The sequence below is a fragment of the Copidosoma floridanum genome, unplaced genomic scaffold (assembly GCF_036245765.1).
Source record: "Copidosoma floridanum isolate Cflo_tuat_1 unplaced genomic scaffold, Cflo_Japanese_pri ptg000001l, whole genome shotgun sequence".
In the NCBI taxonomy this organism is placed as follows: domain Eukaryota; kingdom Metazoa; phylum Arthropoda; class Insecta; order Hymenoptera; family Encyrtidae; genus Copidosoma; species Copidosoma floridanum.
Genome location: NW_028321878.1, coordinates 2,027,084 through 2,054,093, shown reverse-complemented (window position 1 = coordinate 2,054,093; position 27,010 = coordinate 2,027,084). Strand labels below are relative to the sequence as shown.

General features: G+C 37.8%; 3 protein-coding genes across 3 annotated transcripts; 1 reads left to right on the top strand and 2 right to left on the bottom strand.

Moving 5' to 3' along the window:
• Positions 1 to 267: 267 nt before the first annotated feature.
• LOC106646340 (uncharacterized) lies at positions 268 to 8,407 on the bottom strand. The gene is made up of 14 exons (XM_089588667.1): positions 8,303 to 8,407; positions 7,303 to 7,491; positions 5,970 to 6,180; positions 5,725 to 5,839; positions 5,346 to 5,592; positions 5,103 to 5,258; positions 4,803 to 5,030; positions 3,360 to 3,503; positions 3,052 to 3,250; positions 2,147 to 2,261; positions 1,718 to 1,964; positions 1,337 to 1,492; positions 856 to 1,083; positions 268 to 441 (listed from the first exon to the last, which is right to left on the bottom strand). The coding sequence occupies exons 1-14, from the start codon at positions 8,405 to 8,407 to the stop codon at positions 268 to 270; spliced, it is 2,514 nt and encodes an 837-aa protein (XP_089444793.1).
• A 4,809-nt stretch (positions 8,408 to 13,216) lies between these two features.
• LOC106636205 (arginine kinase) lies at positions 13,217 to 18,962 on the bottom strand. The gene is made up of 5 exons (XM_014348525.2): positions 18,804 to 18,962; positions 18,399 to 18,731; positions 18,146 to 18,311; positions 14,093 to 14,394; positions 13,217 to 13,366 (listed from the first exon to the last, which is right to left on the bottom strand). Exons 1-5 carry the CDS (start codon positions 18,960 to 18,962, stop codon positions 13,217 to 13,219), a joined length of 1,110 nt encoding a protein of 369 aa, XP_014204011.2.
• A 2,019-nt stretch (positions 18,963 to 20,981) lies between these two features.
• On the top strand, positions 20,982 to 24,491 carry LOC106636204 (uncharacterized). The gene is made up of 6 exons (XM_014348524.2): positions 20,982 to 21,041; positions 21,167 to 21,289; positions 23,632 to 23,694; positions 23,778 to 23,840; positions 24,259 to 24,300; positions 24,375 to 24,491. Exons 1-6 carry the CDS (start codon positions 20,982 to 20,984, stop codon positions 24,489 to 24,491), a joined length of 468 nt encoding a protein of 155 aa, XP_014204010.2.
• Positions 24,492 to 27,010: the final 2,519 nt, after the last annotated feature.

Below are 27,010 nucleotides of genomic sequence, written 5' to 3'. Positions count from 1 at the left end.
AATTAATGTTAAAACTGCTATAAGTTAAACAAATTAATTATCCAATAACGAAAGTTAAATTTTACTCAACCCTAATAAAATGTATGTAGAAAAATGGATGTGCAATATTTTTAAAAAAGAAAACGTTTTCAGTTTTTTTAGTTCAATAGTACATGTTTTATTTCAATACAAATTTTTACAATAAATATATTAAAATTTTAATAATAAATATTTAAAAAACAAATTGTATTGCTAGAAATATATTTGCGAGTGCTTATAACTGATAACTTAAATTTTAAACCTAGAAAGCGTATTCGTAAGATCAATATCTATAATCATAAAATTATAAACGAGTTCTTTTGCATCTTGTGACCAGAGGAAGTCAAAGTGGTTGAAGTTTTCATTTTGCACCTGTTCGTAAGTAGCAACATTTGGCAATTGTCCTTTAAGGTACTGTACGTCCTAAAAAAAATGAAGCGATTGTTTTGCGTTAATTGTGTTATTCAAGGTGTGATTATTACTATAATTTATACACAACGAAGTAAAATTAAACGATGGTTGATATACTACAAATTTTCTAAACCAATTATTTTTAAATTTATAATTTTTTAAGTAAAATTTTTCAGTCTCAATTTGTATTTCATTGATACAATGAATTTTTTTTTTTAAAGAATTGATAACCTATGCATCATGTATAAAAAAAAAAAAAAAATTAAAAAAAATTTGCAAATAAAACAAGAATTCATTTATTTCATTAACGAAACTTTGAATCATCAACCAGTTAAACTCCGTAATTTCTAAGAAAAGGAAGACTCATAATTTCGGTAAATTTATTGCTAGTTTATAATAAATCGTTAAGAAAAAAGACAAGTATACCTTGTAGTTGACTATATCGTCATTCTTGGCGTACCATATTGAAACAGGGGCTGTTACTTTGGATAGGTCGTAGACAGGAGGTGTTTTTTGACCATATTTTCTCATATTATCTTTAACACCATAGTCGTAAGCTTGAAATTTTTTCATTTTGTAATTTTGGTTGTAGCTATAGACAGTAATTGCAGAGGTACCAGCTGGAAAATGTGCTAAAATGTTGGGTATAGCCGTCTGAAACGATTTACATTTTGATTGGTAACCACAATTATACATAAAAATATAATAAACTGTAATCCCTCAGATTTGTTCAGTCCTAAACTGTAGCAAAGATATTAATATAAAATTATCCATAAAAATCAATAAAGTTGAATACTAAATTAAATAAACCAGTCAATTTCCAATTCTACTAAACATCACACTGAATAACAATAATTATTTGATGATGATTTACTAAGTCAAATCAAATTTTATACTAAATACTTACTCGATTCAGTCGGCATGGGTCTAGTCCAATCGTTGAAATCAACGAAGCACATAGGTTTTGAAGAGCATCTCCGTCTTTGCAAAATTTAGCTCCAAACGCTGCGGCCATGGTGCTCTGTGGCAATACGTTGTTTACTTGGAAATTACTCAACAGTGCCTATAATGTCATACAAATTAAAATGACTATAAACGTAGAAACAAATTTGAAAATATACAAAATACACTACAAAAGTTTTAATACATTATTGGATGAACTTTTAGCTAATACTACTTTACAAGTAAAAAACAGTACGAAAAACTGAGAAAAAATGCAGCTAAATTCAACATTGATGTCAACTATTTCATACTTTGTAATAAAGTTGAAAAAAGGATTATTACTTACAACTAGTGGCTGGTAAATTAAATCTACGTATGCTACTATCTTTCGTAGTGGATATTTCCAGTAAACGACAGGCGCTAAACTTTGTACTAAATTGAACTTTTGATTATACTCTGGAAACGTTGATAACAAGACATAACTCAAGGTGGTTCCCATGGAGTAACCTATGTACGTTATGTCTCTCACATGAGTTTTCTCAAGAATGAAATCAACGAATGTCTTAATGTCATATACTGCCATTTGGTGGTAACTGTTAAAAATAGAAAAAAGTAACATAAATATTTAAAATCATATTGTGTTCATTGACTTGTTCAACTTTCAAAATTTAGCATTTAAGAAACAAAGCAACAATAAAATTACCACATTGTTAGGAATGGAAATTTCGTAATCTACACTGGACTTATGTATTTTATTATTGTATCTCAAGAATACCTGAATTCCCAAAATTCATTCGCTGAAATGTTTAAGTTAATATGCTTTTGAGAGTACGTGTTACCACGAACATTACCAATCCATACATCCTTGCAGATGTCAGCCAACTGAAATGCTAAAAAACATTTGAAATTTTTTTTACATATTTTACTGTCCTAAAAATAGTACATTACATCCCTAAGACGCAAAACACAAATCTTTCACCGTCCTAAAATGTTAAATGAAAATATATAAGCCACAGTATTTCGAGATAACACGATTTCTCGGGACAAGACTAGATTAAGAAAAAGTTTTTTCGGGAGGGGATTTAATACATTACCGTAATTTTTATCTCACATGTGCTAGTTTATATGCTTTTGATAAAATTAAATAAGCTATATATTGTATGTCCTTAATCGACTGTTAAAAGCATCTTAAATAGTAGTTTTTCACCCTCAAAAATGACCGAGGTAGGAAAATGTATTTTTCCTTACCACGTTCACAACCTCGGACGTTTTTGAGGGTCGGATGTGTCCTTGACAGGAAAAAAAGGGTTCACACCACGACATGCGCCACTAGGTACAAAAACTACCGATATTTTTTGTAAATATCAATGTTATTTTAAGTTTTGTGTGTACATTAACATGGCTTCTTGTAAAAGTTTAAAATTAGGTTTTATAGAAGAATTGACATACTTTAACAATAATTGTACGTGCTAGTCTCTGGACTCTGTATTTTAATAATAATCCGTTAAAAAAAATAATAATATTGATAATAATAATAAAAATAATTCGCAGTAATAGGAGTTTTATCATACTAGTTTGACAGTGTAAATTCAACCAAAAATTGTTTTATAAGTATCACTCACATCAACAATGAGCAAGACGATTGGCAGTAAAACAATTTTATGTAAAATAAACACTAACCCAAATCCTTTTCTGGTCCAATAAGTACCCAACTGTCCGATGATAGCATAATTCCATGTTGGAGGTATACCACAGGCTTGCGTTTTGTGGTTTTGCACTTGGGGCTCCCGGAGATTCGATGCAACATCAGCTTGTAACCATCAGGTGAAACCAAGACGTGCTCCTCGGCAGTGTAACCGTGTACCTCGACTAGTCCTACCTTTAGGCGATAGATATTTCCAAAAGGTTGACAACGAGTTGGTTTACATTTACAAACAATTGTTAAGTAATTGTGGGGCCGAAAATATTTTAGTAATTGTCATACTTACAAAATTGAGGATCGGATACTCAGTCGCGGGGTCGAAGGGATGGTTGAGACTTTTTACGTGCACCACAACCTTGTTCTGATAACCCAACCAATCGAACAGCTGAATCAAAGCTAAGAATTGGAGGAAGAAAATGGACAGAAGTGTCTGAAGTAAATTCATCCTGAATCAGATGTTGAAGTGAGATCGACTGAGGCAAGACAAAGAAGTGCGGTTCGTTTTGGCAAACAGATCGTGACTGAATTATCCACATGTCTAGCTTATCATCATTGGCTCGATCGTTTCATTGGAAGCCGTAATCACAAGCCTCATTAGACATCTCCAAGTCTCCCCCAACTACTTTTTAACGTTTCTAAAGGTTTTGCTGTCACTAGAAGAGCTAAAAGACTAAATAATTCGTCGGTTCATCCTTAGAATTTTCTATACTATTAAAATAGTTATACTAAGTTATGTATTACTCAAATTTTAAAGTACTGTTTTGAGTAAAAGTGACAGACGATTTTATTTATAATAGTTAAAATTTATTTCAAAGCATTTCCGAAAAGTAAAAAAAAAATTTTTCCTGCACTGCTTGAAAGATAAATTAAAAATATGTTTAAAAGAACATAAGAATATAATAAAAATAAGTTTTGTAGTTGTTATAAGAGAAATATTTTTTAAAAATTAAATTTTTTTGCTGTGTTTTAAAAAAAATAATTTTACTCGTTTTACGTGTATTATTTAACTTTCGAATTTTCTGGAATAAATTGTACATTCGACCGCAATATACTTCGATATGCCATTAAAGTATAAGTAAAAGGTGTAATGAGACCAAACTCAATTAAGTGTATAGTTGCTAAGTACAATATTTTAGGGACACCCCGTGAATAAAATTAAATAACACTGTTTCAAAACAATAACTTTCGTGAAGAATACATCATGTGTTTATTTAAATCGGTTTACAATGTAAAATGAACAAATAAAATTCATAATACAAGTCATTGAAAGTTAAAATATCAATTTAAATTAATTAATCTTTGTATGCACTCTATAGGTACGAATATGTTTACATTAGTATGAATAATAATATTATAGTAATTATAAATAGTTTTCTTATCTATATCATATACTACTAAGTATTCAGTGCAGTAAACTTTGTATAATTTCACAAAGTAAATATCACAAATTTAGAGATTCAGTTCGAAATAAGATAAAGCACGAGCTTGACAGAATTAATTTCTATACTCATTTGCTAATGATATCACGTCGTCGTACAATAACGTTTTTACATACTGAGACCATAAAAAATCCAGGTGATTAAATTTTTTATACAGCACTTCTTTGAATAGAACAACATTTGGCAAACGTTGGCGTAAAATTTCCACATCCTGTAAACATAAATGCGCCATTTTGGAAAAAAACAAGTTTAATTATATACGCATTGTACATCAAAATGTATTCTCTTACCTTGCTGGTAGCAAAAAAGTCCTTATGCCCAAAAAACAAGGCTACAGGTGCCGTAACTTGAGACAAATCGTAGACCGGTGGATTAGAGCTGAAGTACAGATTTTGATTGATGCGCGTCCCATAATTATACGCCTGAAACTCTCTGGTGTCGATGTTCTGCCAGTAGTGCTCCACTGACTGGTATGAGATACCGGCAGGAAAGTGTGCGAATATCGTCGGAATGGCGCTCTGGGAAAAACTTTCATAATTAAAAAAAAAAAATGATTATTATTATAAATATATTAAAAACATTATATTTACTGTGTTAAATGTTGTTATGTCAGCTACTATTCTCAGCAGATTGCTGCACAGCGATAATTCAGGATACATGTTGTTCTTGCAATGGTTTTTAGCAAATTCACCAGCAAAGCTAGATTGCGGCAGCCACTCGTAATAATTTTGTTCCGTAACCATTTTCTGTAATTGTATGAGGTGTCAATACTTAGATTCATTTTTCATTTTCAAATGATGCTTAACTTCTACTGGCAAACGATAATTACTCACATGAATGAATTTGCGCAGATGGTTGTACATTTTCATTATAGGCTGCAGTTTGTGCTTCCAAATGACAATAGGCGCAAGAAGCACAGCTAATTTTACTTTTTGATTATACTCTGGAGATTCTGACAAAAGGACGAGTAATTCTGGTGCTCCCATCGAGTAACCAATAAAAGTCAAGTTTTTCTGCTTCGACGTAATCAAAGCATAATCTATCGACGTACTTAAATCAATCAATCCAATTTCGTGGTAGCTTTGAAAAAAAAAAAAAAAAAAAAAAAGAATTAAGATTATACTATGCATGGATTTATTTTATAAGAACATTTTTTTAGATGCATTAGCGAGCTAAATTAAGTTTTATTTTTGTGCTTGTAATTATGCACACCTGTATTCCCAGAATTGTTTATCCTCCGGAGACAAAGAAATATGGGATCTCGAATAAGTGTTGCCTCGTGCGTTTCCGAGCCATACATCGTAACCAGCATCCACAAGAAGAAAGGCTGGTAAAGATGAAATATTTTAATTATATCAAGATAAAAAAAAATTTTTATTGCTTAATTTATGAAGTAAGCAGATTTCAAAAATTGAATAGAATGGAAGAAACTTTTATCAGCAAATGTGTGCATTTACCGAGATCCTTGCCAGGTCCAATCAAGACAAACGAGTCGCTGGATAGGGAAAGTCCGTGCTGCGCGAATACAACGGGTTTGCTCGGACCACCTTCCTTCGCAAGTGGACTTGACGGGCCCCCAGTAATCCGATGCAGCACGAGGTTGTACCCGTCGCTTGTCGTCACTTTGTGTTCCTCTGCCGTGTACCCATGGCGCTCGACCAGTCCGATCTGTACAAAAAATTGTTTTTTTTTTTTTTTCTACCCACCCGCCGTAACTGACTAACGGTAAGATGTTACTGCTACGGCTACAACTGCCAATGTTTGCTTTGTGGACACCAATATAATTTTTAAAAAAATTTTATCTATTGAAGTACAAGTAACACGTAATTAACAGTTAAAAAATGGATGATTTTTTTTTACTCACATTCTTACAAGTAACCTTTTGTTACTATTGACAATTTTTTTTTTTTTTTTTTTTTTTTTGACAAATGTCTTGGTCATTATTTAAAAAGTGAGAGTAAAATTTATGTTTCTCGCGCAGAAAAAAAAATTAATAAATTATTTTCTGATTGGAACTTCAGACTTTAATTTTTTTGATAAATCAAATACTTTCAATTTTAGGAAAACAAAATGATTTTGCGAAGTGACCTAAATTTTGTAGTTCATATATTTACAACTATTAGAACACACAGGTAAATTAAATGGTATCAGTGATATGGGTCAGCTAAATACCACGTGTGAATCTAGGATGGAAAACCATCTGAAAAGTGTTGACTCACAAATTGACTTTTAATGAGTATTCCTTAAAATTCAGTAAGTAAGTGCCATAAATCAACTACTAAAACGAGATTACCATATACATTGTGCGTCATGCAAATGAAGACAGACATTTTCACGTTTCTTAATTCAAAGAAAAACCGTGAGAAGTATATTATCCGTATGGTATTTTTGGTATTTTGATAATTAATGTATTTAAATTATTCGATGCCGTTTTTTTATGTCTTACTAAAAAGTTTGAAATCCATTGGAACACTTAATTATTGTAGCAGAATAGAATCGTCAAGTGTATCAGTACCAGGTTTTCACTTTCACTTTTAAATATGTAACAGCAAAATTGAGAACACAATAATTGTAAAGACTATTATTTAAACTGAGGTTTTCATATACGTTTTTATAAATATAGCGGTACACAACTTAACTAATGTTGATACATATTAACGTAACCGTTTCAATAATGAATAATTTTATTAAAAAATTTTTTTTAAACATTCACAGTACATATTCTGTGGAATCTGATATATAATTCAACAAAGTATATTGCATTTTATTAAAAATAAAAATTTTACTCACAAAATCAAGTACGGCATACTGATTAAGGTCCTCAAGGGCTCTCAAATGACTTTCATTTCGAACTCTGATAATATCGTGTTTAAATGGTACAAATTCTTTCAAATCGAGACTAAAAGCCAATTGCACTTTTAACACTAATAAAAACAGTATAACATCCATGATAACCAGCAGAAACCTTTTGATCGTAGCCTTAAATGTTACAGGAGTTAAAACGCGAAAACACAGAAACTACCGCTTTGTCGGAGCAACACCCTTTAAACTGTAGTCCTGCAATGAGTAGGAACACATACGACCCAATGACATCATTAAGGTATTGAAGTTTCTGCATTACTCATCGTTTAAAGTTTTCACGTTTAAAACGATCTATTAACCATTCCCTGTCTCACACGTAGCAGCCCTGCATGTCACCTAGTGGAGGGGCAATCTAGAAACTGCAAAACTTCAAGTTTAGGGCTGTTTTTAGAAAGTATAATTAAAAGATGTCTAGGTAAGCGTATACTTTTGGAAAAATGCATTATAATTCTCTACTATGCAGATTAAAAAAATAATAACAACAATTTTATTTATTTTGATAGTTACGATTGATCAATCAAAATTAAATGACATTAGCGAACGGTGAATAAAAAAGTGATTCACAACTCGTATACGAAAATAAAATAAAAAAAAAAAAAAACGGTTTTCACAACAACATAAACGTAACGAGAGGTCAAGTTACCCCATTTTAACGCCGAGATGTTTACGTGATTATTTTAAGCGATAGATCATGATTTTTACGCAACCGTGGAACAGAAATTTTCTACTCGGAGTCGATCGATCTCGACTCTTCGGAGTGAAAAGCGAAACTTTTATACATTAATCCAGCCAGCGTCGGGCAGTGTTTCCCCTACCTCTGGCACGAGCTTGTGTCATCCAAAAAGTAAGGGCATGCTTTTTTGTTGAATGGCCTTCGTTCTCTACGCGGATAACCTCTCCTCGCTCAAGGTAACGCGCCAACAAGTACCAATAGCTGATTTTCAAAACTTTCCGCTGCAAAGGGCTCGAGTCCATACATATCGAGACCTTGTCGGGCTTCCTTATCCTCAACGCTGTCCTTTGTGCGCTGCATTTTTATAAAATTACCGTAAACACCCAACACCGCCAGTGCATTTTATTTTATCTTGCAAGAATCAACAGCCGCGTGTGACAAATGAAAAAAAAAAAAAAAAAAGATAAGAAGAGGGGAGCGGCACGTGCGCGAATTAAAAACTGGCCGACGAGTTGCCGAGCCGGTTTTTGAGCTGCCGGTCAATACGTTGCACGTGGAGTGCCTTTGCACGATAAGAGCCGAGTTCGAATTTTTTTCGCGTGACATATCCACACACAGCTGTACCATTTCTGACATCACGGATGGCTCGTCACATCGAGCAAAATATATTATACCTGCTGCATATTTTACGGCTTGCTCATCTCAAGATCGGCTTGTCTGGATCTCTTTTTCTTTGTTTTGGTGTACACATCGTGCAAACGGGTTATAAACATGCGAGTACACGTCAATGGTCAAAATGCTTGAGTACGGTCGAGTTTTTAGGTATTTTTATTTTCCTTTATTTACGCATTGTTAGTTGCAAAAGGACATTTTACGTGCCATTGCGCGACCTTGATCTTGACACTCGTATAATACATTGAAAATTAATTATACGTTTCAATCAAGTTTTTTAGTATTTTGGTTTACAGTAGTCACGGCCCAACTAATACAAGTTTTTAATTGGAACAATTGAAAATTTTGAAATTTTTCAATACATCAAATGTGAATGTCATTTATATATTATATTATATATTCATTATAATCAATTAGAATCCGTTTAAAGTAATCAAGTATATAGAATTTATTTGCAAAGTGCGTGTAAAATAATCATTTACCAAGTTTCTTTCATTCAAAGTCTAATATCCAAAAATTTCAAATAAAAAATTTTACTGTTCCAACTACTTTTGCTATAAAGATAACAAGGCAAATATTTATTTTAAAAATCAAACACTGGTTCTAAAAATAACTATGGCTCAGTCTGCGACTGTTACAATCGTTCTTTCCAATTTAAGAGCTTATAAAATTCCCAGAATGAGAATGAGGCATTTTGAAAAATTTCTAAAGTATAAAAATTAAAAAAACCATTAGTGGGCATGCTTTCAGAAGTTTCACGACAAGATGAATTATTTTATGCCTTCCGAAAATTTTAGGCGTATAATTTCTATTTTCGTCAGTACAAAGGCACACTAAAGCTATATATTTATGCTGACTCCGAGATTTCAATTAAAATTATCTCTCGTAGATAATAATTTTACTTGATAATATTAATACTCGATAACAGACGTTTCACGAAGCAAACATTAATTTGAAGATTATAATGTTATAAATCCTGAAAAATCTAGTTTTTTCCAACCTCACGTGAAATCTCTCTACAAATTAATTCTGTTGCATTTGGATGAACTATTTGATAATTATTTGATGATTTACATTTTTTTCTCGCTTTTAAAATAGAACAATAACTATTTGAGGCTTATTTTAACATAAATGTGAAATCATAATTCAAATGTTTGATAATATAAACTTGACGTATTCCCATTTCCAATGTAATTTGTACTCAAAGCAAATACTAACATAAATACGAATTTTTTAGACGAATCCAGGAAACAAGTTTTAAGGAAATCACATTTGTTTATTTCAACAAACATAACAGTTGATGTAATAGATTTTCTGTTTTGGTAGTCTCAAACATAGGGTACTTTTTTAAATCACTTAAAAAAAAAATCGTGCTCGGAGTAAGTTATTTGTATATAGGTATGGTACATTTGTAACATGACAACGGTAAAACGGTTCAAGCTCGGTAACGGATTTACATTCCTGTAGGTTACATGTTTATCCTTACTTTTTTTTTCAAATGCCTTATTTAAAAGTCATTATTCCTAGAACCATTTTTTTAGTCTACCTCAGCCTAAATTAGTGCTTTCACTTTTATTACGCGAGAGTGAGAGTAAATTTTTTTTTTTTTTTATTAGTCAAAGTAGGCCAAAAAAATAGTAAAGATTACTCAGGCCGCATGTTTGCCGCCCTCGGCTTAGCCTCGAGTGTCATGGCTACACGTGCGGCCCGGGACATTCTTCACCGTCAAAGGTGCGTCATTTACCACTTGTCAATGGTTCACTCAATCATCGTCAATAAAAAGTATTGATGCGCACATGTACGCATACATATACCTACGTACATAAACTTTTCTTGATCGGAGATTAGAAAATCACTTTGAAAACACAAAAATATCCATTTTTAACATCGTAATATTACTCAGGTTGATCTTCTATATCTTTTCTTATGTTTACAATGTGATACCTAATGTAACTTAAATTATAATCAAAAGTTTTTATTAGAGAAAATGGTAAACAATAACTCGTGAAATAAAAAAACAGTCAAGAAAATGAACAGGAATGATAGAACTCAAAACGGAGATTAAACATGACAAAAAAAGTAAAAAAAAGAGAAGAAAGTTGAGAAAGATTAAATAAAAAACAGATTCAAAAAACAACAGCAGCAATTAGTCGGCAATAAATAAGCAAGAATATTAACAAATAAATATTTTTAAAAAATAAAAGGGCAACCATTAAGTACAAGCAAAAAAATAAAAATTGTTTGGAATGCAGCAAAGTGCGAAAAAAAATGATAGATCTATTTTTTATTCTGTACACGTGGCTACAGACAAACGTCTATGGATTAAAATTTGAGCAAAGCGTTATTTTTTTTGGTTCGTAGCTGATAACAGAGAGTATTATCCGTTTACCAATGCACCGTTGTTCATGAATATCCGTTTTGAAATGCTCCACGAGAGGAAAACGTTCGAAGTAAAATGCACATTGTATAATATATAACCTCGGTAATTTCGTCACGCGAAACTGTTAAAATCGAGACATCGAAGCTTTCTCCTTTTTACCCGGCGTGTCTCCTGGAGCCTTTTATTACAGATTCGTTCGGGGGTGTAAGCTCGAAGGTCCGCACAAACACGGTATTTCCTCGAGGCTTCGGGGGTACTCCTTTTACCCGTACCACGAACGAATCTATTGACATGGACTGTTTTTCAAACTGTTTTGTCCTCACTTCCTGTTCTTTGCCATTTCTCCCCCGCACCTTCCCAGCCGCACAAATGGTGCCCCACAACTACCTATTGCACTCGGAGCAAGAGGATACTTTGACGGCTCGTTTGCGCGAATCTTTTACCTGTACGTGGGCCGGCTTGCGCCGTTTATTACCTTTTTCCGCCAGTACAGCTATAGGCCGAAGAAAATCGGAAAATAAACCAACTTTGTCCGGCATACTTGACATTCGGCCGTCGCAATGGCTCTCACGGGAATCCGAGCCCACGGGTGACAGATAAACACATTCTGAAAGCACAAGGGGTCCCCTAATAATCACCTCTGCAACAGTAGGTGATACAACTGACATTCCAAGACGAGCCCCTTTTTTATTTTTTTGTAAACACATAAAAATAAGGTGCCCACGTCTGTATGTTCTTTGTTCATTATTAACAAAAACATTACGAACTTATGAACACACTCGATTGTACTTATTACATTACTCTTGTTTATAATGTTGTTGTTGTTATTGCAGTCTTTATTTTTTTTTTTTTTTATTAATAACATTATTCAGACTCAATAATACCACATAAAATCAATCGGTATAGGCATAACGTTTTTTATACTTTACCGCATTATTGCAAAAAGTTTAAACACATAGGGCCATTTTAACCAAGTAAGTCACGGTAATATCAATCGATTTTTATCACTCATTTTATAATAAGCTCGGTTGGCCGAGAGAATGTCAGTCGACTATGTTAATTAGATACGAGAAGCATTTGCAAGAGCGTAAGGATGAAAATACGGAAATTTATGGCCCCTCACGTTCCACCAACCCACATATATTATTCACAAATCATACGGGCTGAATAACAGTTTTGGTACCTGTTGGCACATGCCGCCGGTGTAACACCACGCCCTTGTGCTAGCCCTGGTTGGTGGAGGCGCAGATTCCTATCGAAGACGCAGTAAACATTTAAAGGTTGAAAAAAAAAAAAAAAAAAAAAAGTCCAGAGTAGGAAAACAATTTTAGTAGTAACCGAAAAAGAGGGCCCCATGGAGAAATATTTACGGCAGCTACTGGGTGGATTACAGTCGTATAGTATCCGTGTACGCGCGAGGAGTTTCATTGAATAAAAAACGTAGTAAAAGAAAACCGGAGCATAGACGTGAGAGCTATATACTGCAGTAAAAGTAAAGGCGATTCAAGTATGTGAATTTTTTTTCCATTCGAACCTTTTTCGGTACGTGTATTGCCATTCTATCGATTTCTTTGCACAAGTGCACATAAAATATGTGATCCTATACATACTAAACTTCGAAGGCTTGCGCGCACGGAATTTTCTTTTCCAAAAGTACAGAAGGTCGAAATTCTTGCTCGTATGTGTCTCTATTGTAGGTAGTTGCATCGCCATATCCACTGCTGACGTCGTGCAGATTTTATACTTTGGAAATACTGAACTTTGAGCAAACGTCGATGAAGATCGTTAGCGAGTTAAGTTTACTTTAGCTGTGGGTGTGAGACGTATGTCTTAATTAACGTATGTTTCTCGTAGTTTTGTGCTTGAATTTTCGTAAAGACCTTGAACAGTTAGGCGACACAAACTTTGAAGTCATCATTTGCTTATTTGATACCAAATGAGAATAAAAAACGTAGTCAATGCATCTCAAAAGATTCGAGATTTTAATAGTAGTCCTTCTGACCCATTTATTTTCTCTATTTTTCAGCCAAACGTTTTTTCGTTCACGTGCCGTTTAGCACTAAAAATTTTTTTTAAAAGGTATGGATCGACATTGAAAAAACCAAATCTCTTTCAAATCAGCAGCCTTCCTCGAGCTTGATCAGCTCGACGATTCCCTTGTGCATTTCCTCGATGGCTTGGAACTCGGTGAGGCCGAGCCGGCGCTTGTTGCTTATGTCGTAGATGCCCCCTTCGCTCTCGCTGTGCTCACCTCGAGTACCTCGAACCTGTGCATCCGTCAAAAATTCCATTTTATTTCCCTCTTTTAATCCATTACGATTTACTGATTACAAAAAAAAAAACATTGACCTTTTTTCACTGACCCGCTTTGGGTTTAAGGTTTGGAATGGGATCAACCAACAAGTTGAAATGAAAATCACATGAGCGTATAAACCAATGTAATCGATAAGAATACACTGAGAGAAAAAAAATATATTAAAAATCATAGAGAAATTGCAGCAAAAATTACCATTCCGCACGGTAAATCGAATGTAAGCTGGCAAAAGAGGAAACAATTCTTGTTTTTGAATAGCAAAAATTATCTTTAGAACAGTAAAAATAACCACGCTGGAGCAGTAAACCTTAAAAGGATCAGTGAGTAAATTTTACTTTCCCGCATAGAAATGTTTACTGTTAAAACTTTTCCCTTATTATTGACAGCTTACATTCGATTTATACCGTGCAGAATGTAATTTTTTTCTGAAATGTCAATAATTTTTTCCTCTCGGTGTATTCATGAAAAAAAAAAAAAAAAAAAATTCACTCGTAAAATAATGATCTTTGTCACGGGACAATGCTTGTGGAATTGTCAAGTATTCGCATCAAGCTATCACCATGGATTTCCAAAATACGTGGAAGGTACGATGACGAATGCAAGGCACTCGGAGCCCGAAATACCGATGACACCGAGACACACGTACCCTCAGCGAATGAGCATACATAGGTCCTCTCACCTGAAGATTGTAGCGGCCGGCGACTTCCTCGAGCTTGGAGAGATCGGCCGCGAGCTTGGGGAAGCTGGCGTGCACGGAGGCGCGAATGGTCGTGCCGAGGTTGGACGGGCAGAAGGTGAGGAATCCGAAGCGCCGGCTGCGCGAGAACTTGACGTGCTGCTCGAGCTTGCACAGGGCGGAGATCAGGCGCTGGAAAACCGCGGCCAGATCGCCGCCTTTCTGCATGGATATGAGGCGCAGGTGGTCCTCCTCGTTCACCCAGGCCAGCAGGCTTTTGTCCTTGTTGAAGAAGATGCCGCGGCCTGAAAGATATATATTTGATTCCGTGGTAGCAAGGATACTGTTTTTTTTTTTTTTTTTTTTTTTTTTTTTTTTTTTTTTATAATGCCTAAGTTGCCTCCGTTACATATATGTAGGCAATTGGAAAAACATTTGACCCACGAATGTGTGATCATTTATATTTTGTCACGCATTTTAATGCTATTTTAATGAGACAAACAATTGTTTTCGTCGTACAATAGCCATCAGGACTGTATTATGTTGCGGCCCGAGGGACCGTAGCGTAGCCTCCGGTTGTATAGCCATTATGTGGCTAATGTTGTTTTTCCTATCAAGGGACCTGTAAACGTCAAAATATCTACGAAAAACGCCTAGATGGTGTAATAAAACTCTTTTCAAGTTCTGTCAAGAAGTTCTCTCAGCAGTAGCAGTTTTTTGAGCATAATATAATAATGAAAACGACTAGATTTTTATAAGTATAAAAAAAAGGTGTGTCGAGAACCCCAAGGAATTTTATTAGAATTTTTTTTTCTCTGCTGTTGGCACCAAACAATCAAGGTATTGAGCTGTTGAATTGATCACAATAATAAAATCAACAATTTATTTAAACTTTATAATTATTATTTTATTGCAGCATTGTATTGGGGAAGTGTCAATTTTCAACGAAAGTAATGATACGTTGAATTTTAATTTTACCAGAGTATTTTGCCCGAATAATCGGTGATGCATTAAAATAGTTGATTAAATCAACAGTTAAAACTTGATAAAATACACGAAAAAGTAATTTCCGTTAAAAAAAATTTTTCTTATGTAATTTCCCATATGTATACACACTAAAAAGTTGTATTTTTTATTCCTAAAACTTTCTCTCTCTTTCTCTCTAATCCTGAACTGTAAAACGTCAGATTGAAGCACGAAAACGAAGCTATTCACCTAACGTATGATGATAAATACATAAATATTTTCACGGAAACACATTGAAATGTTTAAGCAATAATAGAAAAAACTCAGTTTGATGAATCAATAAAACGCTCGTATTAACCAAGACTCTGCAAATACATTTCTACCCTCGTACATCACGGTCTAAACAGTGACTTTATGTGGTGCTCCATTTTTTTGTTCCAGCGAAGATGTACATACGAGTCAGTCCCGAGGAGCAGCCGTGCCTGAAGAGTCGGATAATTTTTTTTTTTTTTAACCCAAACCACATTCATAAGCAACGCACAAGTAAAGCGTTTTGCGAATGGCTGATGGCCGCGCTCGCTCGCGCGAATCCAATTATCCCCCGAGTTGCGCCAGAATGGAAAAGCACAATTCCGATTTTCCGCTCGCTCTAACGTTGCTCGTTCTCCGCTTTTCTTTCGATCGGCGGCCCTCTTTTTCTTTTCGTTTTCTCTGGCAATTTTTTTTTTTCCTGATCAAAAACACTTGCTTGGTTACCACCCCTTTCGACTTGGGACAAAAGAAAAGAGGAAGAAAGTGCTCCACAGAACACACCGGTTTAGGATATATCTGTGCTGTACGGGCGATTTATTCTTTTGTTTTTACGACTCGTTAGAAATAATTTATCCCCGCTCGCTAGCGGCTTTTCATTTTCATTTCCACCTCGGTACCGACGGACAAGATGAGAAATATGTGCATTCGTCTGGGGATCTGATGAGGAGAATTTTAATATATTTCCCGAACGAGGAGGTTCAGTTGTTTGAAACAAAGATGCAAAAAATTAATCTGTTGCATGTGACTAACATGTCAAACATCAAAACAACAATCATAAATTTAAATAATAAATTGTTACGTTACTGATTTCGTACAAGTAAATCAATAATAATTTTTCCATGAACTTTAATTTATTTTAATTTTATTTATTTATTGTTGTTTTTATTTCTTCCCATCATTCGTTACTGCGTTATTAAATCTGAGGTTCTTTATTTATGGTTTTAAATTGGGGTAATGTCTCTGACTCGATATTTATATTTATTTCTAATAACACCTCCCAAATAATTTTTTAGCAAACGAAAAATTCATTGCTTAAAAAAACGATGTCAAAGTATTCTTCATTTCCTAAAATAAACTTGTTCTAGTTTAAATTCCGTAAGCTGTATTATGTTTCGTGGCAAACAATGATGTCCCAGTTAGTCTCACGGAACAGTAATTTTACAGAAGCAGCATCGCTACTAGGGCTATTTTTCGGCCCGAAGGACAAATGACACGAAAAACGCCTCGAGGTAGGAAAAAATTACTTCAATTTTAAACAAAGACTTTTCGATTAGCGCTTTAATTTAGGATACGTGAAATACGTGTACGTCACTGATGAAGCAATTGAAAATATCACGACGGAGATAGTTTTTTACTTGTATTCCTCGGCTGATACAAGCAATTGGACACACCGAATCCAAAGTTATGATATTCCAGCCATTATGTCAGAAAATGGCTTAAACACTAAAAAAAGACTTTCCAATCATCGTCTTCGTATCAGTTTGTATTTAGCGGGTACTCGTCAAGGTTGAAATGAATTACAAAAGCTTCCGAGATGAAAAAAAAATCTTAATCAACAAGGATTACCTACTATTGCAAAAAGTGTATGTATGATATGAACATGGATACCTCAGATTTAGGACGTTTCAGCTGATTTTTTGGGTTAACGTACCATACTTGTATCGCAGCTACATTGACTGTTATACAGCGACGAAAGTTGAAAATAAGCAGCACGTATCAAAAAATGTTGCTCCTTTTCGTTTTGCTTTTCATCGAAATTTACAGCTATTTGAAAATGAAAAATCCATGAAAATTCAAGTGCAGATGCTGAATTTTTGTTCATTCATTCAGTTTTTAAATAGCATCGACCATCAACTCGTACATAATATCGATGCAAAAATCATCAATTTAATTGACAAAGTAGAAAAACACTTGATATTTTCAAAAAATCAGCCCGAGCCTCTCCCCAGCCACATAAACTCGCTTCATTAAACTTCCAATTCGCAGAACGAGTGCCCATCTCAGCGCCAATTCAATCCCCCGGGTATTACTCTCTGCTCGAGCGTGCAAGCGCAGAAATACCCTCCGAGAGGCTCAAAGTTGTTTCGACAAAAATCCACCCCCCCCCCTCTTTCACCCCGAGACTTAATAAACTCGTAAAAGAGCAAGAAAAGCCAAAAAAAAAAAAAAAAGGTCCCGAGTGCCAAAAGTCCCCGGTAATCTAGTTTGCGGCTTCCCCTCCCTCGTCGAGCAATCTTTCTCTTCGCGCACCGGCATCGAGGGGAAAAAGCGCCGCCAAAACGAAACTTGGACAGCTTTTCTTGCTGTTTTCGTGCGCTTGTTGTTGTTTTTCTTTTCTCCCGCCGGCACAACGGAAGAAGAAGTGGGCCGGCGATCGAGAATCACAAGGATGGGGGGGGGGGAGAGAGATGAGGCGATTGTTTTCAATCTCTGGAGATGCAAAAGTTCGGGCGGATGAAAAAGTTGCCGGGCGATGAAAAATACCCACGCGTGCGAGTTTGGCGGAAAAGGCGGCCAAATTCCCTTTTTCTTTTTTTGTTCCCCGTAATCGAAGCTAGCCAGGGCATCTTGATACATTTGTTTGTCGAGCCATAAAACAATAAACTAGGCTCAAGAAAAAGCGTCTCGGAACTTTTGCGCAACGAGCCAAAGAGCCCGGAGGGACCGCGTGACAAACGGGCCAAGGAGCAAACGAAAGAAATAAAAAAAAAAAAAAGGGAAACACGAGCGGGAGAGTATGTTGTTTTTTCAATTTTCCGCGCGTCCAGCACTACTCACCTATCGGCCAGTGCTCGCAAGCTCGGGCCGCCTGTAGGAAACGGTCGCCCTCCTTGAACAGATAGTGGTCGTCGATCAATTGTTTCTTGGTCGACTCGTCCATGCCGCACAGCGGGTGGTACTCGCCCTTGTGCTCCCCGTCCAGGGAGGTCAGTGCCTTGCACAGCTGTTGAAGACGCAAGTCATTTACGTGGTCATACGGCACCTATAGGGCTTGTTGTAATTTAATTTCTTTTTTTTCTGTTTGCCATACCTTGTCCTGTATCTGGAGGTAGTGCTCCTTGCTCATGGTGGGGTTGAAGGGGAAGTTCTCGAGGGATCGAGCCACGCGGACGCGAGTCGATATTATGTACTTGTTGTTGGGATCGAGTTTCGAGAGGCTCGCGGGGTCGCCAAAGTCGCGGGCGGGGTGCTCGTCGGTGGGTTTGAAGCCGCCATGGTAGTCGTCGATCACGGGGTCGAAGAGCGGGGCGAAGACCGAGTAGGCGTCGGGGTCGCTCGCGTACAGTCCCACGCCCGAGTCCGGATTTTGCAGCCCCGACTGGATCACGTCCAACAGGGACGAGTTGAAGCGCGTCTTGCGCGACTGAGGGTAGCGATGGGTTTTTTTTTTTTTTTTTTTTTTTTTCTCGCACGCCTTGAGTTTTCACCACGTTACCTTGATCTTGTCGAAGATCTCGCGGGTGAGGTGCTTCTTGAGGAGCGAGCCGCTCTCCTTTTTGGAGAACTCGTCGTACTGGGCCTGGAGCTTCTGGAGGGTTGCCTGGTCCACCTGGCCGACCTTTTTCTTGCAACAGCATTTGCTCTTGTCGCACATTTTTCTCTTATCTAAATTTTTTTTTTTTTTTTCACAATTGGTACTTTATAAGTGGCTAGAAAAATTATTAACACCTCTTTCGTCGGCTGGGAATTTCGGGTTATGTGGAGCCGAGGAGAAAATCGGAGCTGTCGGGCGTTTGTTTGGTGTGCTTTTGTTTTTTTTTCCGAGTTCATTGAGCCAGGAGTATTCTTTTCATGTTTTTTTTTTTTTTTTTTTTTTTTCAAAATGTACACCTTGTAATTTTACGAACTTTGTTGTCAACTGCAACTTTTTTCGGATTTTACAAAAAAAAAAAAAAAAAAAAAAAAAAAAAAAAAAAAAAAAAAAAAAAAAACTCGTGTATTATTAGAGACGAGTGTTTGATCGCGCGAACGTAACAAACATTGCAAGAGGGAGATGTGCCATAGTCGGTGTGCTTTGAAATCGAAGCTTCTGCTCACCCGCGGCTTATCGTATTAGTTTACGCTTGCAAACATTGACTCGCTTAAAATACGCACGCACGTGTCGTAACGCCAAAGTACGTAAATGTACACAGTTTTACCGTTTATTTATTTTTCCTGAGGCATTGTTTATTTTCGAGAAGCTGCAACAACCACATGATTATATTTTTTTTTTTTTTTTTTTATTTAATTTGGTTAGCGCGATAAGATAATCCCGAACTTTGATTAAAATCACATAAAGGCCTCTATCTTTTCCATACAAACGACGAGAGCGACGTATACTGTACTCTGGGATTTATTGATGGTCAAATAGTTGTTTTAAATTTTTATGCCTTTAAAGTACCTAAAACACCAAAGTAAATGTAAGCGCTATTTCTACCCATCACAATTAAATTACTTAGTATAATTAGAACAAACCACAAGAAATTATAATACATTTTTATTTAGACAAGCGGTTTATTTATGTGTTTCGAACAAAAGTCTTCATTGGGAATGGCCCTTCCAAGTAAGTATTCCAAGATTCATTGCACTCAAGTGCACCAGGAAAAAAAGAAACATCATTACGCTCTAAACGGCACGAGGAGTAAGACGCCGAGAACAATATCTTTAGCCTCGATCGGTGCCATCAATTCCTAATGCGTATCGTTGGAGCAAACAAGCGAGCCAAGCAACGCGCGCCTCCAAGGGCCGAATGGAGGGGAGGACGCGAGAGAGCCGAGTCTTTTGCCGCTCGCATTATTTATTGCGCCCGAGAGCTCCTGCAAGTATACCTCTATAATTATAATTGTATTGACGTTTCCGCGCGGGACTTATTTGCGTGCGACAATCGATCCACGTAATATATATATATATATATACACATTAAGTGGTATCGAGAAAAAAATACCACTGATGGGCTGCGGTCGCTGCAATTGATGATTGATGTTTCTCGATTTATGCGTGGACGGGATGATGAGCTCTTGTCTGAATAATCAATGTTGATTAATTTGCGGGCTCGTCCATATGTGTAATGAGAGATGGAATTTTTTATTATTTTTTTAAATTTTTTATTACGCTTGAGTGCGCACGTGCGCTTTTTTTATGACATTCGTCGAGTGCGGATAAAGAAATAAAAAGTCAGAGCTATTTAAAAGTAGCTATTTGGAGATAATTTCGTGAGCACGTGATTAAGAATAAAAAAAAAAAATAATAATTAATAGATAAAATATGATTTAAAGTGGTGATATGCGAGTCGAAAAAGGGTTGACAATCGAGTGTGAAATTCAGGGTGTGTTCCAGTAACGCTCTCCAACAACTTACCGACAACTTAATTATGTCTTACGATATCTTGCGTCATGTTTAAGTTGTCGGTAAGTTGTCGGAGAGCGCTACTGGAACACACGGTCAGTCAACTATTTTTCGATGTTTGTTGCGGACAAAGCCGTAACTTTTTTCTCTTTGACTTTTGTAGCGCTTGGCGTCGGTTACGTATTGCGGCCAACTTCGTGATTATTTGTAGTTCAAAATTATTGGTTAAATTACACAGTAACACAAAACAATAACAAATAGATCAAATTAGAGAAAAAGGATAACAAACATGGACGACACCCGATTGCTGCGCCAATACGCCCATCCAACCGATCTGTGGACCACCCTCGTAAGGCCACGAGATCAGTCCTCACTTTTCTATGCCTTTTTTTGGCTGGAACAGCGCAATTGAGGTTCCAAAATTTACGCATGAACCAAACGACCTGAAAAAAAAAAAAAAAAAAAAAATTGCAGGTATACAACTTTTTGATAGCCGATGGGTACTTCAGGGCCCTATTCAACTTTGGCCCCTACTGCGGAGTCATGACCACCCTGACCAGCTTCCTCATCGTCCTCGTCTTCACCTACACGGTACACGTGAGTACACCCACGTTGTTTCAAAAACCTACCGATATCCGTACCCTCGGAGAGTAAATCGAGCGAAAAAACCCCCTCATCAAGGAAAAAAAAAAAAAAAAAAAAAAAGTATCCGCGAGTCAAAGGCTCGCTGTAATTAATTCAAGGCACACTTGGTATATATACCGGCCAGGCGGTACAGAAGAGCTCCCTGAAAATCCATTAAAGACACCGATGGGTGAGCTTTCGAGTAGTCCCCTCACACACACACACACGTGTACGAGTACCCGCGTTTTCTCGTCTCTGAAAGGAAGAAAGCACACAAGTGGGTCGCTCAACGCGCCAACGTCACACATGTATCTCGATCTTCTCTCTCTTTCTCACCATCTCTCCGAGTCTTTGACGCATTTCGAGGCTGTCCATTTGTCCACCGACGCTTTGTTCTGGAAAACCACCAACAGTTATATATACACTACTCGCTTCGCGCACCCTCCCTGACTTACCCTGCACGTATATATACGTATAAATGATTTTCAACCGCAGCACACCGATGTCCTCAAGTGTCGAAAAAGAAGATATATAAAAAAAAAAAAAGTAAAAGTTTATACTTTACCCGGTGCTTCCATTTCCACTACTCTGGACTTTTCTCGCTTTTTTTCTTTCGCGGTAAAAATAAAGGTTCAGATGAATCACGGCCCTACGATATTATTTATTTTTTCCTCAAGTAATATAAATCCTATCCTTTACCGATACGAGATCAAAAAGTCATCTTTCGCGCGTCGATTTCACGGAATTCCCAGCCGAAGGGGGGAGAAATAATAATCAAACCTCCTGAAAACAACGTCTCGCGAGAATCAAACTCGCATCAACCTTCGAACCTACAAATATATATATATATATGTGTGTCCCACGCGTTGGCGTACTTTGGAATTCCGAGCATCTTAACGATTTACGTATTATATACAGATGGAGCCCGCGCGTGCAGTAATGCGATCAACCGATCGAACCCGCGGTGTATATATTATTACGCGTCCTCGATGGCGTGTGTTTGCGTGTAACGTCGCATATTATGTATATTACAAGGTGGTATGCATAAACTGCCCCGAGTTTCGTTGGCCTAATTAGAAGGAATTCCATAGTATGCACATATTATACTCCATTTCGCGTAACGTAAATACACGCAAGTTAGAGACAATATATTTATTTACTAATTAGTATAACATCCGAGGAGATTGTAAATATCCCGGGAATGAGGTATACGTTTGTTCTCCAATTGGAGAAAAAGACGTTGGGATTGAGGAAAGGCAAAAGAGGAGGGATGTAAATAAAACGTGCGAATGAGATACTGGGGGAGGGGGGCGGTTAGGGAGTGAAAATGGAAGAGGGAAAATGATCCCACGGACGAGGAAGGGGAGAAAATGCACACGAGTGCTTGCTCGCCCCGAAGAATAAGGTGTAGGAGGAGGAGGAAGGACGAGCAAAGGGGACCGAGAAAAACCCAGCCGCGGGGGACGAAACTTTAATATCGCTTTTTATGCGGAGGCATGAAAGCAAGTGTGTGCAGTCTCTCTCTCTCTCTCTCTCTCTCTCGTGAATATGTGTGTCAACACGGGCTTGTACACGGAGAGGCGAAAAAGAGAGACAGGCCGCCTGTATCCATCCCCTGGATTGCAAGCTCGGCTTCCTCCTCCAGCCCCTGAAAAGAGAACGGTATATATATGTACACTCGTGCCCCGCCTTTATCTCCCGTTCGGGTGTACCATATACGCGTGGACTATGGACCGACAGCCGAATTTCGACGTACTCCTATATGCTCGTTCCTTCTGCAGCTATACGCTCTATTTTTTGTTTTTTCATTTTTGAACCGAGGCCCGAGCCCATTTTTCCAAGCTCAGACCGGCTTACGCACGCGGCCAACTTTCTCGCTGATTGTACACCGTCGTCTTTTTTTTTTTTTTTTTTTTTTTTTTTTTTTTTCCTCTGCAAGCACCCCAAAAGCGCTCACGGGGGACCCATGTGGGTGAACTCGCGAGACAGGTGTGTACGGGCATCCGTGTCAGCGCGGATTTGAGCGACTTTTTTTTTGGGAACTCCAGAGCGCTAGAGGAGGGATGGAATGAGCTTTTTGGCGCGGTATTGCACGCGCCTCGGGAATTGGGGCAGCGATTTTTGTTTTTCTTTTTTTCTTTTTTTTTTTTTTTTTCGATGGGCCGGATTTTAAGCCGCGGATCACGCGTACTGCGCTTTTGTCGGGGAAAATGACGAGACGGAGCACTACGGGTACTGAAGGGGCACACGCCATGTATATATATATATATATATATACAATATATATACGGATTGTTCGAGCTTGTGTGTTGCAGAATTGGTCCATCTTCTTGAGGAACTCGAAGAAATTCTGGGAGCTCAGCGACCAGTCGAAAAAGGTGAGACATATATATATATATATACACATGTATACAACGGGAGTCGCAACGCGACAATTAAACATATTACTTATTTGTTGTAGACGCTGCCGCGCACGGAGAGCGTGATGGAAGTCGAGCCGAATTACACGTGCGTGAGGGAGCACGTAAGTACCCGCGTTACGTACAACGCGACTGTCGTTCCGTACGTTATTGTTACATTATGTTGAACGTATACGTGTATAGAGCGGGACGCGTGTAATTATAGTCGCTCGCGCTAATGTAATCATTTACGTGTACGAGCAAAAGCCGACTTGGCTATATTTTAAATGAATTGCCTGTGCAGTCGTGAATTGGGGGGATGAGACGAAAGTACCCTTTATATACATATATACGGGGGGAAGGAAAAAGGGGGTAGGAGTGCGTCTGAAGTTGCAATTTGTATTGGGTCATTGTGTCTCGGCTTGGTCGCATTTGGGGGATGAAATTAATCCAAAGGGAGACAACAAATTCTTGTTTTTTCTTTTGTTCCAATCCTTTTGACAAGTTTAGTTTGAAGATTAATCAGCCAAATTTTTTTTTCAGCTGCAGCAAATGGAGACGTATATGAAAAACACGAAAAAAGAGGTGAGTACGCGGTTTACGAGGGGTAATCGGCTAAAGCATACGCATATACCCATGATGTAAAACGTCGTTTGCAGATCCACAAATATCAGTTGGAAGTCAAGTTCATCAACAGCCGCATCAACAGCACGTCCATGCTCCTGAGCTCACCGGTGATGGAAACTTTCGTTTTGTTTGTCCTTCTTGATTTTTAAAACCCCCGATGGCACCCCCGCGGTTAGATTATCGAAAAATCCACCCTCGAAATGGCGCTTCGTTAGAACCACGCACACATAGATAAAGTGGGAAAAATCATTCTCGGTCTCGGGGAGAGGAATCTCCAATTCCATTATACATGCACTTTCGGAGCTCGCGTTGCCTTTTATTGCGCGCTGCCGAGGAATAGGGAGGTTGTGTACACGGAGGCAAATATCGATCTCCCCCTCCCCCCATGCGATTTCTAAAACGTGCAATCACGGTAAAGTCTGTTCAAACAACTTGGAAAATCGCTCCCGTGCGCCCCTCCTTTTTCATTCGCCGGCAAATAAAAGATCATTCTCCCCTGAAAGTACGTTTCGAGGGTTATTGAATTTTACTCCCTGCTCTGGCCTTCGGTTCTTGGCTTCCCTTGCCTTTTTCTTTCTTTTTTTCCCCCCAGAACATTTTTACCTCGTAAGTTGAATCTTCAAAAAAGAGGAAATTCTTTTCCGTTAATGGGTTTTTGAAGATTTTTAACGCAAACTGTACCTCCGCTTATGAGTGTCCACATACACCCTCGCTCGGATTTTCCACCAGTCCCGTCCACTTTTTGAGCGACTAGTGTTGATTTTTTTAAATTTCTCCTCGCTCAAAAAACCACCCTCAAGCCTTTCAAGATAAAACTTGAATTCGTAGTGATTTCATCGGGTGACCCAAATTTTTCGAGTCCCCGGTAAATGTACATTTTGCAGATTCGGTATGTAATATTAACTGCAGCTTTGTCCAAAAAAAAAAACATCTGTAATTGATAATTCGGTGTACTGTTTCCCTCGAAAGTGCGACCGGAGTGCCGGAATAATTTCCACAGTCCCGACGCTTCGATCCACCTCCGAATTCTTTTTTTTTTTTTTTTCCTACTTCTCACTTTATTAGAGCTTGATGTAGTAAAATACGCGCGTTTGATCCACAGGAGCAGCCCCTGAGGAGCCGCTCGAGGACACCGAGGGGCGAGTCGAGGGGATTGTACCATAGAAAGGCCACGACACCCATGAAGAAAACACCCGCGTGAATTTTTCAAACCGGCCTCGAGCGTCGAGTCGCGCGTTGTACACACTTGCCGATGTTGTATATATACCAACCTCTCCCTGAAATCGAGATAATAAATTCTGTTGTAACGTGCATTTATACCTGTTTTGTCGCGGTGAAAAAAGCATAACGAGAGTGAAAAATTATGTAAAAACGAAGCCATTCTTCCACCCGTGGAGCATAGTATAATATCGGCCGAGCCGTAAATCTCGACGGGTCGTAAGCTCGTTACAATAACCATTAGCCGCGTGTACGCAGGGGTGTGTGCCCACGCGCGTTATGTAGAGACGTATGGGTCCGATGATGCGGACCTTACTCCCGTGGATTAGCTATATGTATAGGCAAGGTATAAGCGCGGTTGTACACGTACACGTGGTCGCGCAACGGAGGCTGGTGTGTACGTCATCGTATCGAGCCGGGAATACATGCCCGCAGAACGCAAATTGAACGAGTCGGCAAACTGTGCGCAACAACACACTGGAGATATGTATGTATGTAATTAAGCGCCGAGAACCTTGACTCCCTGCCTATAATGTATGTAAGAGCATTGAAATTATTAGTTTGTACAGCCGTACCTTCTATGGATTAATAAAAACGAATTTTGCAGGAAACCTCCGCTAGTTCTTATGAATTCCGTACAAATACGCATCCCTGCCATATATATATATAGTTATCGGACTGACAAAGCCGCGCTGCGTTTCACGTGCAGTATATCCTTACGCGTTTGTCCCATTGTCGATGTTACATATGTGTACGGAGAACAGCCGCGTCTCCGAGCCTTGCACGTTCATTGAAAAATACACCGCATACTGCACGATCGGGCGCACGAAGCATCTGGACTGTTTTTCCCCCGATACGAGTTTCCCTTCTCTTGTGCGTGTATATACGTTATACCGCTGATGACGGTTGTACTGTTTCGCCCCCTCGTCTGTGTTTACGGAGCGAAAAAATTAAACGAATACACCTATAGGGTGTGCCTGTATACTTCAAAAGTGGCTGATGGGTAAAAAGTGCAAAGCAGATCCCCGCCGAAAATTCCCAGAGTCAGCTAATATCTCGGCTGTCGCGACGCGTAACGGAGCAATCCGAAGCCGCGCGGATAAAAGCCTGCGGTGTATTATAATTCAGCTGCAGCGCTTTTGCTTCGGAATAATGCATAGCTTGGCACCCCCTCACCCACGCTGGATGATATAAAAAACAAAAGAGGGTAGCGAGCCCGTGCCAGCGACGGAAGCGAAAAACGAAAGCTCAGCTGAAAAGGCCATGTGTACGCGTGTGAAACGTGCATATGTATACGTATAGCTTCGATGAATAAGCATATATTGTTATTATTATGTGTATACAACTCGACACTGCTTATATAGTACGTTTACACGCGCGTATGTGCGAATTATATTTAAACGAGGATTTGGCGATATATCTATTGATGTAGAATAATGTATATTATATA

What these genes read in the sequence shown, in the direction of transcription:
- LOC106646340 (XM_089588667.1), bottom strand. Translation starts at nt 8,407, where the DNA reads ATGCAGCGCACAAAGGACAGCGTTGAGGATAAGGAAGCCCGACAAGGT. An exon ending in ATCTGCGCAAATTCATTCAT is followed by an intron (nt 5,259 to 5,345) that starts GTGAGTAATTAT and finishes ATACAATTACAG; the next exon opens with AAAATGGTTACGGAACAAAA. An exon ending in AGTATCCGATCCTCAATTTT is followed by an intron (nt 3,251 to 3,359) that starts GTAAGTATGACA and finishes TATCGCCTAAAG; the next exon opens with GTAGGACTAGTCGAGGTACA.
- LOC106636205 (XM_014348525.2), bottom strand. Translation starts at nt 18,962, where the DNA reads ATGTGCGACAAGAGCAAATGCTGTTGCAAGAAAAAGGTCGGCCAGGTG. An exon ending in AGATCTTCGACAAGATCAAG is followed by an intron (nt 18,732 to 18,803) that starts GTAACGTGGTGA and finishes CGCTACCCTCAG; the next exon opens with TCGCGCAAGACGCGCTTCAA. An exon ending in TTGCGAGCACTGGCCGATAG is followed by an intron (nt 14,395 to 18,145) that starts GTGAGTAGTGCT and finishes TATATCTTTCAG; the next exon opens with GCCGCGGCATCTTCTTCAAC.
- LOC106636204 (XM_014348524.2), top strand. Translation starts at nt 20,982, where the DNA reads ATGGACGACACCCGATTGCTGCGCCAATACGCCCATCCAACCGATCTG. An exon ending in CCGATCTGTGGACCACCCTC is followed by an intron (nt 21,042 to 21,166) that starts GTAAGGCCACGA and finishes AAAAAATTGCAG; the next exon opens with GTATACAACTTTTTGATAGC. An exon ending in TGAAAAACACGAAAAAAGAG is followed by an intron (nt 24,301 to 24,374) that starts GTGAGTACGCGG and finishes CGTCGTTTGCAG; the next exon opens with ATCCACAAATATCAGTTGGA.